At 37.8% G+C, this 15,854-nt stretch overlaps 1 protein-coding gene across 1 annotated transcript; it reads left to right on the top strand.

Moving 5' to 3' along the window:
* The first annotated feature begins 5,143 nt into the window (after window positions 1–5,143).
* Window positions 5,144–6,803, top strand: LOC139737561 (transmembrane protein 223-like). The gene is made up of 2 exons (XM_071648243.1): window positions 5,144–5,432; window positions 6,511–6,803. Exons 1-2 carry the CDS (start codon window positions 5,144–5,146, stop codon window positions 6,801–6,803), a joined length of 582 nt encoding a protein of 193 aa, XP_071504344.1.
* The last annotated feature ends 9,051 nt before the right edge of the window (window positions 6,804–15,854 follow it).

The following is a 15,854-nucleotide window of genomic DNA, read 5'->3' as shown; positions in this document are numbered from 1 at the left end:
GACGGTATGATTACACACAACATTGCTCAGTCCAGACTCGGGTTCGAACCCGGGTCCTTAGGATCGTGAGGCAGACGCGCTACCGATTGAGCCAATTAACTCACCGCCCTAGAATGTATTAGTTTAAAATGAAAGGCCTTTGCAACACTTTTTCCTTTTTTTTTCTTTTCACTGCTCCACTATACCGGGGTCGTGGAACGACGGTGGGGGGGGGGGGGGGGGGGGGATGGGGTGGGGGTCATCCCACGAGACCGACATCCACAATTCACACAGCCCATGAGTTCGACACTTAACTCTCTAACTTCCTTTACGGATTGGAAATCAATCTATAAGATTGTGGTTAGAGACAAATCCAAAATTAGACTGAGAAAAAATAGATTGATTTCTGAATCAATAAGATTGGAATTTTAAAACTAATTTTGGATGAGTTCCTCATCTCAACCAAAAAAAAAAAAAAAAAAAAAAATAGAGAGAGTAGGTAAAAACAGCCCACGAGTTCGACTTTAACACGGGACATGTGTCGGACTTGTGGGCCTTGTTTGAGTGTCAAGCTCATTCACTGCTGTACTGTTGTATGACTCTCGGGCTTTATGATTTGTGGATGTCGGACTCGTGATTGGCACCCAGTGTGTATAGGGAGGCTGGGTGACTGTATATGCCCGCACACAAACACAAACAAAATCTTCAGAAAAAAGAAAACCCACGTCTTTCCACGATTCTTCCCATCGGATGGGGATGGGGCGGGGGGGGGGGTGGGGGAGGAAGGGAGCATTGCCCCTCGGCCCTGTTGTTGGAACGGTATAGGCAGTGCTTTAGCTGTAAAGCTAGCCTGCTCAACGTACCGAGTTGGGCTTGACTGAAAATACATCACAAACCGGAAAATACATCACAAACCGAACTAGATCTGTTAAAGGGAAAAACATTATCTATGAAAATAATGAAAATTTTAAAGAACATCTATTTAATAAATGAAGAATATAACTATCAATCGAATCATTATGTATCGTTTTTCATGATACGTACTCATCGGGCTGAATGAATCAAACCATTCACTCAAACAACATGAACAACAACAATAAATTAATTGCAACTGATTGACAAAATTGACTTTGTCAAATGCAATTTAAAAAAACAGCTCGATTCGAGAATTTCATCAATTTGGACAATAAAGTAACTGGGGGGGGGGGTGTGCTTCTGAAAAGGATGTCCACCTCCACTTTCAGTTACACTATGCGTGTAATTCAGAATGCCTCAAAGATCTTACTGATAACTGCAATTGACAGTCACACATTCGAATTATTGGTATGAGTGCTGATCATGATGGACACAAAAATTCCCATTGAGCTGTTCTCACTGTCCACCAGATAGACCTTGGTACAGAAAAGTATTAATCTTGTAACAGTGTTAGGCCTATTTCTTTCTCTCTTATGGTTAGGGTAGTATAACCCTGTCCGTAAAGCATTCTTCATTAACTTCAATGAAAATGAGAGAGAGGGTGGGGGGGGGGGGGAGAGAGAGAAAGAGAAAGGATGAGATTGTTTAAGAAATCAGTACGCTTGCATTCTTCTCTGATATGTTTCCATACCGTGCTCATTCAGTTATTTGGTCATAATTTGATAAGCATTTTCAGTCATTGATAATCTTTCCAGTTTACTCTATCCCTAATCAACATGAATTTGAATATCATAGCTGTAACCATTTCATTTGAAGAGAATCGTAACTATAAATAAATGACAAGTTTTCTGAAAACATATAAACAAACAACAGTGTTCGGGCAATTGATGTTGTTAAATGTGGATTTTTTTTTGCATCAAAACACACTTTATTTCAATTTTCGTGACTGTTTCTTTAAAATCCATAACAAACATGTTAGAATTGAACAAACATACGTTTATCACTTGTAATTCAAATGAAGAAAGTACCTCTTGCATGTTGAACATATTTTAGATGAACATTTGTTGTTCCCATGGAATGGAAGAAGAAGAAGAAGAAAGCTACATCATTCATGTAATAGATAAACAAAGCGTACATAAAAACTTTATGTAAAAGTCAAGAAGGAGAAGGTATCCCTGTACAGAAAATAAAGCAAGATAGCACACCTCCCCCCCCCCCTTTTTTTTTTCCCCAAAAGAAGTACCGGTATATAGGAACGTCATAATAGAAGATTTTGCTGTTCCCGTATCCGATCTAATACAGCATACGCACATGTTACGCTCGCTGTGTATTGTAAAATTGTACCGCTGGCATCAATCGTACAACATTACACGTCTCTGGCTACCGGCGGCGGGTAATAAATCATACTGACTCTTTCACTTGCTGAATTGAAGCAACATCAAACATTAGGTAATTATTTGCACTTGTAAAATTAACGGCTAGGAGAGTCTCACTCTTTTTAGAATATGTCGTCGAAGAGTGAACTCGGCGAAAGACTATAAATAGTGTAAAGTTAGACGTACGTATCGAAACTGTTATGACCAGTCCCATGTATTCGATTTTATGTCAGATAAAATATACTAGTGCCATTAACGTAGACTAAAGGTTTTACACGATATTTTAAGCAGGCAAATAGACGTACCGACAGCTGACCAAGGATACTCATTACAATAATCTTTTTGAAAAAAAAAATGATAAAAGGAAAAGAAATTTATAGATAAGTGTTTGGCGTAAATATTCTAAAGAGAATGGAAAACGCCACTAAACACAAAACAACAACAACAACAACATTTTGTTCAGTCAGCTGCGATAATGAATGTTCCAACTGGAGCAAGTCTCAATTATAATGTTATGAGAGCTATCTGGTCATAGAAGTCTAGTACGTATGTGAAGTTGAAAATACCACTTGTCACGTCCGTCTTCATTATGACATGTCATTTAACATGAGAAGTAATATTATTTTAGATAATCTACGACTAGCGTTTAGAATGTAAATCACATTTTCTTTTTCTTTTGGGCAGATTTTCTTTTAGCAATTTTTAGAGAGATGCACTGTTTATGGAAGAGGAAGGAGAAGTAGAGCTACCCAGTGACCCGGAAGTAGACAAATATTAATTGTTATTTATCCAAGTCAGCCAGGACCGAAGATCAATGAATTATCGTTATGAGAGTTGCTAAAGAATAAAAGAAAATCTGCCAAAAACAAAATGTGATTTTAAATGATAGACTGGAGAATGAGAGAGTGAATTAATGTTACTTGTTAGTTGTCTGTTGTAAGAATTGGACAGACATAGATGAATTTGTATTTGTATTATTGTATTGTGCAGCGTCGCGTCATGCCAATCAAAATGAGTGATTTTGCATTACAATATGATTCATGATATACACAAGCATTCTAGGTGTCACACTTGACCGAAAGATCGGTCTGTATCTGTCTGTCGGGGAATGTTCCGCAGAGACTGTGTCTGGCTTCACGGATCCCCTCCGTATACAGACCGAAGTCAATGATCCCGGCTCCTGTGTGGAGCATCGCGCACAGATCAAACGTTACGATAAACCAAATTTCAGACTGCTTTTTTACATTCAAACAAGTTTGACATGACATGACACATTATGCAGCAATATTTGGGGTAATTTCTCACATTGTGCAATCGAAATACTCAGAGTAACTCGGTTATAATGCAGAAATTTTATCCATATCACAACATCGCCGTTTGCTAGCCGTAAGTCGCCATTTTGAATCTGTAAACCAATCACATGCGAGGTACGTGTTTTAGTAAAAGAAACACGTAGAAACTACCTTGCATGTGATTGGCTAATAGATTCATACTGTATGTTTCTGCAGTTTGAACGTGACGACGCGACGGGCTGGTTGATGTGTGTTTTACGTTGAAAATTCTACCGAAATGTTGGATTATTCATTAATCTGGTGAGTGTAGTGTATTCTTAAAAAGTTGATTACACTATACAAGCTTAAATTTGCCAACCTAGGGCTGTGAATTAGACGCAATCGAGAAGGGCGAGGTACCTCACCAAATTTTCCATAGAGACAGTGGTTAAGAATATCCACACAGCAATGGGTACTGGTACCTTCCGTCTGTCTACGGAGGACAGCGTTAATGGCAAAATATAAAAGATTCCTCCGGACAGACGGATCTTTCTGTCTAGTGTCACACATGACTCTTTGGACATTAAATAGCATGATTAGACATACGGTACATACTGCAAAATTGCTTTTTCTCTTTCATAGTTCAACATTTAATGAAATCCATTTGTGTGTGTGTGTGTGTGTGTGTGTGTGTGTAAAGTGATGAAGAACTGTGTGGAATATATCAGGGATAGCCTTATAGGGATGTTAATTTTTCATATCATGGAGAATGAAGATGGCATTTTCCCAAAATTTCAGAAGCTCCATAAAGACAGAAAAACAATTGAAGAGGAATAGAATCATTCTCTCTCGGTTATGTGACCAATACTGTATACGCCGAATATTTCTCGAGTCAGGTGCTATTCGCGAAATTGAAGACACACAAAAATATTGACTCTGAGCCCAATGTGGATGTGACGTATGCGTGTACATTTCTCTGTTCAGTACAGGACTCCATGATCGCGAATTTAACCACTTGCGAAATCGTTGGGAATTCCCGATTCGCTAAGATTTAGACTGGCGAAATATATTGCGTATACAGTGTTGCGCCTAAAATAAGCCTGAAGGACCCCATGCATATTCAATGAATACAGACTTGACCTTTTGATGATTTTTTTGTATCAACTGTGCAGTTTTGCGCAAATGTTCATTACGTGGTTTTAATGCAGTGACATTCAGACTGTGACATTTGGTATTCTTGATTAAATCTATATGTATGTATATGTACCAATTATGTATATTTGGTCTTCTTTATTTCACAGTGATCTGGACTGCTGGCATCACAATTTTAAGGAATCTGTGTTCAAGGACTGCTCCATAATGCTGGCTGCTTCACTGTTTTCACACACCAGAAACAGTATCAAAATGATGAAGATGTGGCCTTACAGAATATGGAAACCAAATCTGATATTCACTTCAAAGTCTTCCTTTTCAAGTCAAGGTCCTGCCTTATTCAGAGTGGATCATATAAGACAGTGCTGCAGCAGACTCTACTGTGGTAACTCCATACTGGGGATGTGTAAAGATCCACATAGTGTTGCTTTGTATAAACGCTTCTTGAGTATGTTTTCCAAAGAGGAGGTGACAAAAGACGTTCTGCTGTACAAAAATGACAGAGGAATTTTCTACAAGATGATTGGTGTGTTTGCCTGTACCCAGCTGATCTTTTGGACGTACTTGACCCATACTGCATACCTGACTATGCGTGATACCGATGCCTACGTCAAAGTGAAGTATGGTGAAGAGGGGCCACCGGATGACGTAAAAAACTGGAGATCATGGGCGGGAGCACGCATGCAGCTCAGCTCTGGTATCTGGCGTTACACAATCACACTGCTTAGTGTTACTGCAGGTACACAATGACTAATGTGCAGTCCCTACTAAGGATTCCCACATGATAGATTATTTACTTTTTAGGTACAACCAGGGAAACTGACTCCAAAATGTTTCACTGATTCCCCCCTTTTTTTCTACTACTTTTTAGCAAATGATTGATGATTTCTTTGTAGATGATTGGGCTAAGTATGCTAAAAAATGGTTGAATGCAAATTCCTTTTATTGATCATCTGGACTAGCAAATCAAAACAAAAGTAAAAGACTAGGTTGACATGCTTTATGAATAAAGCACTAAAGTTTTCTTGTTGTGATGTGAGACCTGTGAAATTGAAATAGTATGGTTTCTCTCTTGTTTCTGTTTGTCATTTATTCATATGAAAATATTCATTTTTATTATTTTTTTTTGCATCGGGCTGTTTGAGAACATTTTTCCTTTCTTTATGTTGTTTGTCAGGGCACAAGCACACTAAATGAACAGAAGTTATTAAAGGGGAAGGCTAGTAACTGATCAGTGGGAATCAGTGGAAATGCTGGGAGATGATTGTTCCAATCCTTATGGGATTCATTCAAGAGTTCATTGTATATCTATTGTTGTGTGAAAATGATTTGCTTCAGAATGGTCTCATATTCAAGTAATGTGCAGTTTAATGCTTCCAGGTTAGCGTCCCTGGTCAGTGACGGAGCATTAATCTGCACATTACTTGAATATGAGACCGTTCTGAAGCAAATCATTTTAACACAACAATAGATATACAATGAACTCTTGAATGAATCCCATAAGGATTGGAACAATCATCTTCCAGCATTTCCACTGATTCCCACTGATCAGTTACTAGCCTTCCCCTTTAAAGGTTAATTTCCTTATGCTGAAACCTTCATTCTTATTCACAAGACAATTATTATTATTATTTTTTGGCCATAACCAGATGCTTTGCTATTAATGATTACTGCAATTCACTAATACTGAGCATAGCCAAATTATCAGTTTGTACACAATTCTAGAGTTGGGACTGTATGTCCCTATTGTACAAGCAGATACCTGACTGTGTTTGTGATGTCATTTTCGGTTGTCTTTTCTTTTTGTTTTCTTGTAGGAGCTGTCATTTTCATGGGTTCATATGCCTACTGCAGGAAGTCAATCTATCGCATTGTTCTTAGGAAAGGAGGTGAGGAGGTGACAATCCAGACGTATGGCCTCTTTGGGTTGCCATGGAGATTCACAACCTCCCTGAGAAATGTCTCCTGTGAACACTCACGGTATGGAGTTCGCAAGCAGCTTCCTGTTAAGGTTAAAGGTCACAGATTTTTCTACATCTTGGACAAAGATGGCAAGTTTTTTAATGTGAGACTGTTTGATCACACTGTTGGAGTCCACAGAATGTTATAGCAAGACTTGAACACTGCATTGATCAAGGAGGTCATCTGAGGAGATGTCAATGGGATTAAATAAAGCCAAGCAAGGAGGTGACCCTGAGGGATTGAAAACTGAGGGAGTATTCCTTGCCCAAAAGGAAGAAAACAAAAGTAGAGCCAGGATACAATACAAAAGTGAGAAATCTCCACTGTGTGATGAGTTAAAATCAAACCATCAAATGTACAAAAAAATAATATTGGAGTACAACGTGAACCTGAAGGAGGCACGGATGCGCCTCTCTGTCCTGCAATATGCAGACACTGTCCATAAGTGTGTATCAGGAAGAAAAACATTTGATGTTGGAACTTTCACAGGTTCATCGTGTCAGCTGTGTGGGAATTGATATAATGATAGAAACTCCACCTCCTGTGCTTTTGGCAGGCTTTTGTTGGGCTTTTGGCCCCGATCTGAGGCTATTTTTGCAAAATCTCCTATTCTCGTGCTTGTCTTTGAATTTTCCTAGCTTCAGCTATGTTTCTCCCACTTAAAATTTAGAGCTTTTTCTATCACCAAAATTTACTTTTTGTCACATAATATGAAAAAATGAAGCTATTATAGCACCAGAGAGCATCAACATAACCCTTGTGACATTGAGTTTGCACCGCAGCACAGACACCCATGGTCAACAGCACATAGCGGCATAAACCAATTAAGCCGGGGGAAAATTTGCTGCAGATGTTATTGGTTTGTCATTAAATTTGCAGCTCTGAATCTTACCTCACAGATTGTATAGGAGAAAATTTAGATGAAGCTAGTGAAAGTCATTAAATCTTTCACAAAATCAGGAAGAATAAAAAAAGAAAAACCTTACTTTAATATTTTGAAATGTGTTGCCATTTTGATAATCCATCTGTAAATATAGCAATTAAGAGACATTAGAAATTCTGCAGTTGAAACAGACATTTGTGTATGGACAACACAAAGCTACTACATAGCTAAAATAAATTAATTATTTTACTCTACATTCTGAAATACTATGAATATCTGCAGTAAAAATCATGATGAGAAAGATACAGCACAAAACCAGAAAAATGTGGATTTTGGGACTTCCTGCAAAGTGCTTGGAAGCTTTGTTTTATTCACTCCATTAACCTGGCCTTTCATGAATTTCAATAGCATTTACTACTACATTTGTAATTTCCCAAATTCAATGTGCACACTATGTGGTGTTATGTGTATAGAATGTTAGTGCGATTGTAGCAGTGTGTCATGTGCACTGATCTTTAACCCAAGGGGGTAGGGGCACATTGTGCCCCTACCATATTTTCATTTGGCCATTGCCACTTCTATGCCCTTGACTCAATGTTAAACAAATTTGGTGACTTTTCCTAAACTTTTATTGCAAACATTTTGATATATGATTTAGCTATGTCCGATATTGCTGGTTATCATGGCAACCATAAACTAACAACAGTGTCAGTCAGATTTTGTGTGTTTTGTGTCCCAATTTCAGTTAACTACAGTCAACCTCGCCTAAATCGAATCTATTGGGACCGGCGAAAACACTTCGACTTACGCGAAATTCGACTTCCGCGGAAGTCGAATTTTTCTTCGACTTGTATTTCCAGACGAATTTTCATAATGCAGTGTCTTATTATGTTTTTAGTGGCCGTGAAATTACAGTAGACGGTAGTATTATGTTTTAATTAGTATTTTTGTTTTGTTTACGTTTAAAAAAAGAATCCTGGAGCTCAATTATTGGACTGTGATAATCGAAATGCGTTGCACGTAATTTCTGCAAAAGATCGCGAAACGAACGCGGGAGTTCGGGGCGCCGTTATTTGTTTGGGGATGTTTTTACTTCGGTAAGAATTTGAATTAGATATATATATATATTTTTTTTCAATGAACTTTTCCGCACAATGCGTCATGATCTGGTCGTGATTTGTTTTTGAAGTCTTTACTGTCTCGACATAGCGCTTGACCTTCGCCAGACGTGAGTGATGTTCGCAAAATCTTCGTGAAACCTCGAACAGACCCCGAAGCTTCGGAGTCTGTTTCGCGATATTCTCCGATAAATTTTTACAATGCAATATCTTTTTATGTCTTAATTGGCAGTTGAAATACAGTAGACGGTAGCAATACGTATAATATTTAGTGCTTTTTGTTTTGTTTTGAGTTTTAAAAAATCGAGAAACTTAGTTATTGGACTGTAATAATCGAAATGCGTTTCATGTACGTCAAAGGGATCATTCGACATTTATTTTAGCATCTTCCGGAGCTGAATGTTATTGCTATTTATTTCGAACGTAAACGCAAACATCCGGCATTTATTTCATCATCGTATGGAGTTGAATACTATTGTTATTCATTTCCGAACGTCAAAGCAAACATCAAACGTTAATTTCCCCTGCACCATCGAACGCATCATGTCGAAACTTAAAAGCAAACTTCCGACAGTTATTTTAGCATCGTATGGAGCAGAATGTTACTGCTATTCACTTCCGAACGTAAAAGCAATCATCTGACATTTAGTTCAGCATCTTCCGGAGTCGAATGTAATTGCTATTTACTTTCAAAAGTAAAAACAAGCATCCGACATCTATTCTATTTAATCATGGTACAAATACGGTGTTGAATATTAATGTTATTCATCTCCGGACGTATAAGTGACCATTCGACATTCATTTTAGCATCTTCTGGCGCTGACTGTTATTGCTATTTATTTTCGAACGTAAAAGCAAAATCCAGCATTTATTTTATCATCGTAAGGAGTTGAATACTATTGTTATTAATTTCCGAACGTCAAAGCAAACATCAAACGTTAATTTTACCATCGAACGCATTTAAATGTTACTGTTATTCATTTCAAAATTTGAGAGCAAACATCCGACAGTTATTTTAGCATCGTATGGAGCAGAATATTACTGCTATTCATTTCCGAACGTAAAAGCAATTATTTGACATTTATTTCAGCGTCTTCTGGAGCCGAATGTTATTTCTATATTTACTTTCGAAATTAAAAACAAGCATCCGGCATTTATTAAATCATGGTACAAATACGGAGTTGAATATTATTGTTATTCATCTCCGAACGTCAAAGTGACCATTCGACATTTACTTTAGCATCTTCCTGAGCTGAATGTTATTGTTATTTACCCAAAGCAAACATCCGGCATTAATTTTATCATTGTACGGACTTGAATATTATTATTATTATTCATTTCCGAACGTCAAAGCAAACATTCGACATTCATTTCAGCATCTTCCAGGGCCGATTGTTATCCTTATTCATTTCCAAACGCAAAATCAAATATCTGACATTAATTTCAGCACTGTACGGAGTTTAATCTTACCGTTATTCATTTCCAAAAGTATGAGCAAAGATCCGACATTCATTTTAGCATCATACGGAGTCGAATATTACCGTTATTCATTTCCAAAATTAAAAGCAAACATCTGACATTCATTTTAGCATCTTACGGAGCCGATTGTTACCGCTGTTCATTTCCAAAAGTAATGGCAAACATCCGACTTTTTTCGCGGGCCACCAAAATCTTCATTTCTGAAATTTTGGTAGCCCCGGGTTAGTGTCGAGCCCTGTACACTGTAGGCCTGATTGAAAACGCATTATTTTTTTTTTAAGTCCCAAAATACACTTTAGATAACTCCCAATGCACGCGGAAATTATGTTTGAAACTTAAAATAATGTGTGGGGGAACCTAGGGGGAAAAAAAGATGCTTGTGAATTGTGGGGTATAGCACTCACGGTCTGCACACACATACGCAACGAAGAAATGAAAGGGAAAGAAAAGTAAAATATGGGAAAGAGAAAATCCTAAACTCAAGACAGTTATCAATCTCCCTGAAAAAAAAATCTCCAGTGATTAATGAAAAATTTGCGTGGTTTGCTTTTCCGTTGCGTGTTTTTCGTTTACGTAACTGGCTGTATTTTAGCAAAAGTATACACGCGACATTCACACATACGCCTACATCATGGGAAATTGGCATAAGCTGCGCAAGAATGAGTGTTTTTGTTTTGTTTTGTTTTTTGCTTCATATTTGGAGCACATTCGGATAAAAACTTCCGAATGTTTGATTTTGCCATTCGCGTCCTTTGCAAATCGTTCGCGTGCTCCGCAAAGTCTCACTGAGTTGCAGATGTTTGCGAGCGTGGCGAATAGGCACCTACTAGGGAATTTCAAAATATTCTTCAACAGTTGCAATCAAATTCATAAACAATTGCAGTCAAACTCGCACACTGTTTTTATTGTCGGAAGCGGTTTTTGTTGTCCCAAAGACGCTCGCAAACAGAGATTGGTGGCTTATACCGGATTGTGAGGACATTTTCTCCTTCCTTTTTCTCCCCAAACCCTGCTGCGCTGCCCGCACATGGCTCGCCTCTACCCTGGTACATGTGATTTATGTTCTTCTCAACTGGACATCAAGGATATAAGGGATGTTAGGGTTAACTTGTATTCGACCCTTGGGAGTATTTTATTACAAAAGTACTGTTTTTTCCTTCGTTTATTTATCGAAGAATGAAAGAACGCTTCACTTCCATGTTTGAATGACGTACGGGAAAAAAAAACCTTCGACTTGTGCGATGAAAATTACATGTATTTACACAAATCTGGACTCGAAATTTTCTTCGACATAGGCGAAATTCGACTTGTAAAACTTCGACTTGTGCAAGATTATTTTAAAGAAATAAGTAAAGAGAAAATCGGGACTTTTCTGGAGATTCGACTTGGCCGAGTTTTCGACTTACGCGAGGTCGACTTAGGCGAGGTTGACTGTATATAATAGTGGATGAAATAAAGCTTTCGTGGCTGTAATTTGCTGAAGGACAAAAATATGATGTAATTTTGGTTGTGAATGGCTCTGATATGGTCTTATTATTTTCTGTATTTTTCATGTGACACAGGTATCATGAAATATATATAAGAGATAATTGAAAAAAAAGTATTTTCCGAAGATTACTCTTTTATTTTGTATCATTTTGAATCTTTCACACAAGTTTCTTTTGTAGTGTCATGCGTTTATCATATCAGCAATCTGCAAACTCGATATTCCATTATTATGGAAATATGAAGTGTGATACCCATACATGTGCCTATTGCAAACAATACATCACAGGTCTCATAGATTTCTTTTTATTGTAATGAATAGCCTACCATGTGGTGAACTTGAGAAATTTTAACAGTAACAAATAGTGAAGTTTGATTTGTTTTTCTTTTGTAGCAAATATGACCTAAAATGAGACATGTATACTGGGGATAAAGAAATTATGAAAAAAAAAACACATTATTTTAGCATGTTTTGTATGTACTTCTTTATATTCTGGTGAATTGTGCCCTCAGTGGGTGACCTTGAGAAAGTTCAAATGTAGGGTCATGTAGAGTTTGAGTTGCTCTGCCCATGTACCAAGTATGACGGTGATACATCAAACAATAAACAAGTATATAGGGGGCACAATCCCCCCTCCCCCCTTGAGCCTGGAAGGGTCAAAATAGCTTGATTGCTCATGATGAACTGCATTTCTGCAGAACCCAAACCTTTCACACTTTAAAAATATGGTGTCAGTTTCAAGGAGACACAGTAGGCGTGTCTTCATCAGCCCGAAGTTCAAACTAGCGGGACATTTTGCGGTCTTAGAAAATAGCCCGATACAGCGAATGTGCGTCTTCATCAGCTCGAACAGCCTGCTTCGGGAAATTAGTCCCAAAATTGACGCATGCGCACTTTGCAATATTACTCTGCCTGGCTCGCGGTTCGAAAGTGGATTTCCCCGCTCAAAATCTCCTATATCACCGTATGTACGATTCTACAACCAGGGAGGTGAGCAGTACAGCAAATTCTCTCCAAAGGGATATTAATAATGCTACTCTTTCTTCTGTCCAGTGAGGCATCTTATATGAAATTAACGAATTGCAATGTTTAAACAAATCCAAAATGCACACAATCTGCAAGAATCTTCAGCTAAGGTAGAGTGGACCAGAAGAAGAAGTTCACAAAAGAACAGCTAGCATGCACGGCACTGAGTTTTAATAGGGAGGTGAGAGAAATCACCTCCCTGGTTTTAAAGATGACAACAACAGTAGGCCTATAGTACACACATGTGATCCTTGAATACACCGTGCGTGTAATGTACTATACACAATCACTAGCTGCTTGTACATGCGCTTTCCATTGCCAGCTGGCTAACTAGAAGCGTGGAGGGATCGAGAAAATTTCGGGCTGATGGAGACGCACCCAAGATAGCGCGCTATTTCACGAATTAGCGCTCTAGTTGACGAACTAGACCAAGATTTTGGGGGAAATTTTCCCGATCAAATAGCGCGCTATCTGCGTCTTCACTACACAGATAGCGCGCTATTTTGACATCGGACTAGTTTGGTAACCGCAAGATAGCGCGCTATTTTGAAACTTCGGGCTGATGAAGACACGCCTAGTGACATGGCATGGCCCAATAGAAAGTCCTAAACGTCTTCATGACAGTGTGCCCATGGAACTACCACAGTAGTAGTTAGAAAGTCTTTTTTCTTTTAATTTGTAATTAACGTTTATCACTGAACAGGAAGAATTAGCCTATTACAGTTTTAAGTTGTGGTAACAGCTTTATAAGTGGTCGTTATATACAGCATAGGAGGCTGTGCACTTGATTACTGTACTCATTTGTAATCATGCACCTAGCTTGAGAGTGTGCCATAAGTATCATGAGTGATATCACATTTCATTTTCTTGGCTTCTCATTGCTTTTTGATGGACCATGTTCAAAGTTGATGGTAATAATAAATGCACTTTCTCATATTCCCTCTCGTATAATTCTTGACATAAATCCTTGCCTGGTTTTGTTGATCTCCTATGTGCTGTTCACATGAAATGATGGATGTTGTTATTTACCTGTGGATGCATCATGTATTCATGTTTAAAGAGATGATAAAAAATGCTTCATACATTGTAAACTGTGTATACTGTGACCTAGCATTGAATAGAAAAATAACATGACTTTCTACACTCTGTGTAAACAAAGGTTGACTTTGTAAGTCCAATATCTTGTCAGTTGAAACCTTCTCTTTAAAAAATTTCCTGATGAAATGATTGTTGAGAGAATTGTTTGATGCTTCTCTACATGTTACCCATCTCACTGAGATCACAAATTACTTGCCAAAGCAGTACATGTAATAGATACAGTAATAATATCCAAGTACATTGTAGCACTCCGTGAACATTATATAGCTGGTGCAATTAGTACACAGGGTGGTTGTATGTGTTGTTCCCACCTAGTGGAAACTCGTACACTGCTTAATCTGCGTGGTGACATTCTTCAAGTTTTATTTTGTGTGTAAGATTTCATTAATTTCACAGCTGTGAATCAAGCATGTAGAAACCATGAAAAAAAAGAAATACAGTTTACATTTCCTAATACCTAATGAAATGCTGTAATATTTTAAATAAAAGCACTTGCTTCTGATGACACTGTACCTAATGGTTTATGCACTGAGAGTCCATAAATTGCTAGTAATTGATGGAAATATGATTGATGAGATGATACAGACTTAACTCTTAGATCAAACCAAGTCATGTCCCTTCCTCTTCACCATTTAGATTGATTTTTTTGTGTGTAAATTTGTTAAGTAGCACAAAACATTGACATTCACAGGGACATCCCAAAGATGTACTGTAAAAATGGAAATTTTCGCAGTGTGGACATTTTTGTGCATTTTACAAGACCAAATACTAGCATGAAAATAAAAGCACACAAATATTTTTGCTGCTATATGTATTACTATGTAATGTCTTGATTCTAGGTGTACCGGTAATTAAAACTACATGAAATTTGTCTTTCTCAGTTGAGCATGAAAATATCCACGTTTACAGTATGTTATGTCTTTTCCATGTCTATAAACTGCTGAGATCATGCATGATTTTCTCATCTTCTAATCGTGATGTTTTGTTGTTGGTTTTTTTGTAGCAAAAAGCTACACTTATTGAAGCTGTTTGGATCTTTAAAAACGCCATCTAGTGGTCACTATGTTATAGGTGAATGAACCCAGGTAAAGTGCAAACCTGTATGTCAAGAAGAAAGGCAAATGCATTTGTGAAATGCTGCGCCAAACACAACAAAATATGCTTGAATTAGGTGAAATAAGAGAAAGACTGGATCTCATTCAAACTTGATGGAAATACAAGAATGAAAAGGTAGTTTAGAAATGCAAGGGGAAAATGAAAAGGAGTGACAGATATTGGGACAAATTTGGTGCAGTTTCAAAATGAAATTATGTTTATGAAACTAAATCCTGAAAAAAGGGAAGTTTTGTTCTCTACAAACTCTCACTGCAGATGTATGAGATGACTGTGGCATCTTTGCACTAACAATAGGTCTTGAAATTTGAAACTCCTGTAGTGTTAATCACCATGGCAACTATATTAGCATGTTAATTGAATCTAATCTCATTAGAGAAAAGGGGAGAATTGAACCTCCTGTTGGCTGTGTGGTAACCATGGCAACTCACTCTCTTCCTCTTTCTCCGAGTCCTTATTACATGAGAAGCCTGCAGCTGGTGTTGGATTACGCCTCATCCCATTCTCCTTCCAAGATGGATGTTTCCATGGCAACACAATACAATCTCTGTTTGCCAAGTGTTCTAACATTTCCCGGGCAGCGTCCTCTTCACAAATAGTCTGGGATGACCAGCCCACTTTTCTTGATAGAGTCAAGTGAACCAAGACTTGTATTAAAAGTAGGATATGTGCTAGCTGTGGAAGGTTCATTGAAGAAGATGTTTCTGTCAGTAATTTGATATGTGCTGATCTGATGCAGCTTTTCCCAATACAGTCAGACTCACAGATATTTATTTTGTGATAGATTTATTCAGGTGATGACAAGTAGCACACAGTTTGCTAGAACACACATATGATTATTTGTGTATACACGTGTTTAGCCAGTGAAAATTTAATGTTGAAATAATGGAAGGGGCCAGACAAATGAATAGGCAATACTGCAGTTAGACAATCACTTTTTTTCTTCAGTTTACTCAGTATTTAATATATTATGTATTTTGCAGCTTGTCCACTTGT

This window comes from Diadema antillarum, unplaced genomic scaffold, assembly GCF_040938485.1.
Source record: "Diadema antillarum isolate AM-2024a unplaced genomic scaffold, OU_Dant_1.0 seq00000696_RagTag, whole genome shotgun sequence".
Taxonomy (NCBI): domain Eukaryota; kingdom Metazoa; phylum Echinodermata; class Echinoidea; order Diadematoida; family Diadematidae; genus Diadema; species Diadema antillarum.
This window is presented reverse-complemented; position numbering and strand designations above follow the sequence as displayed.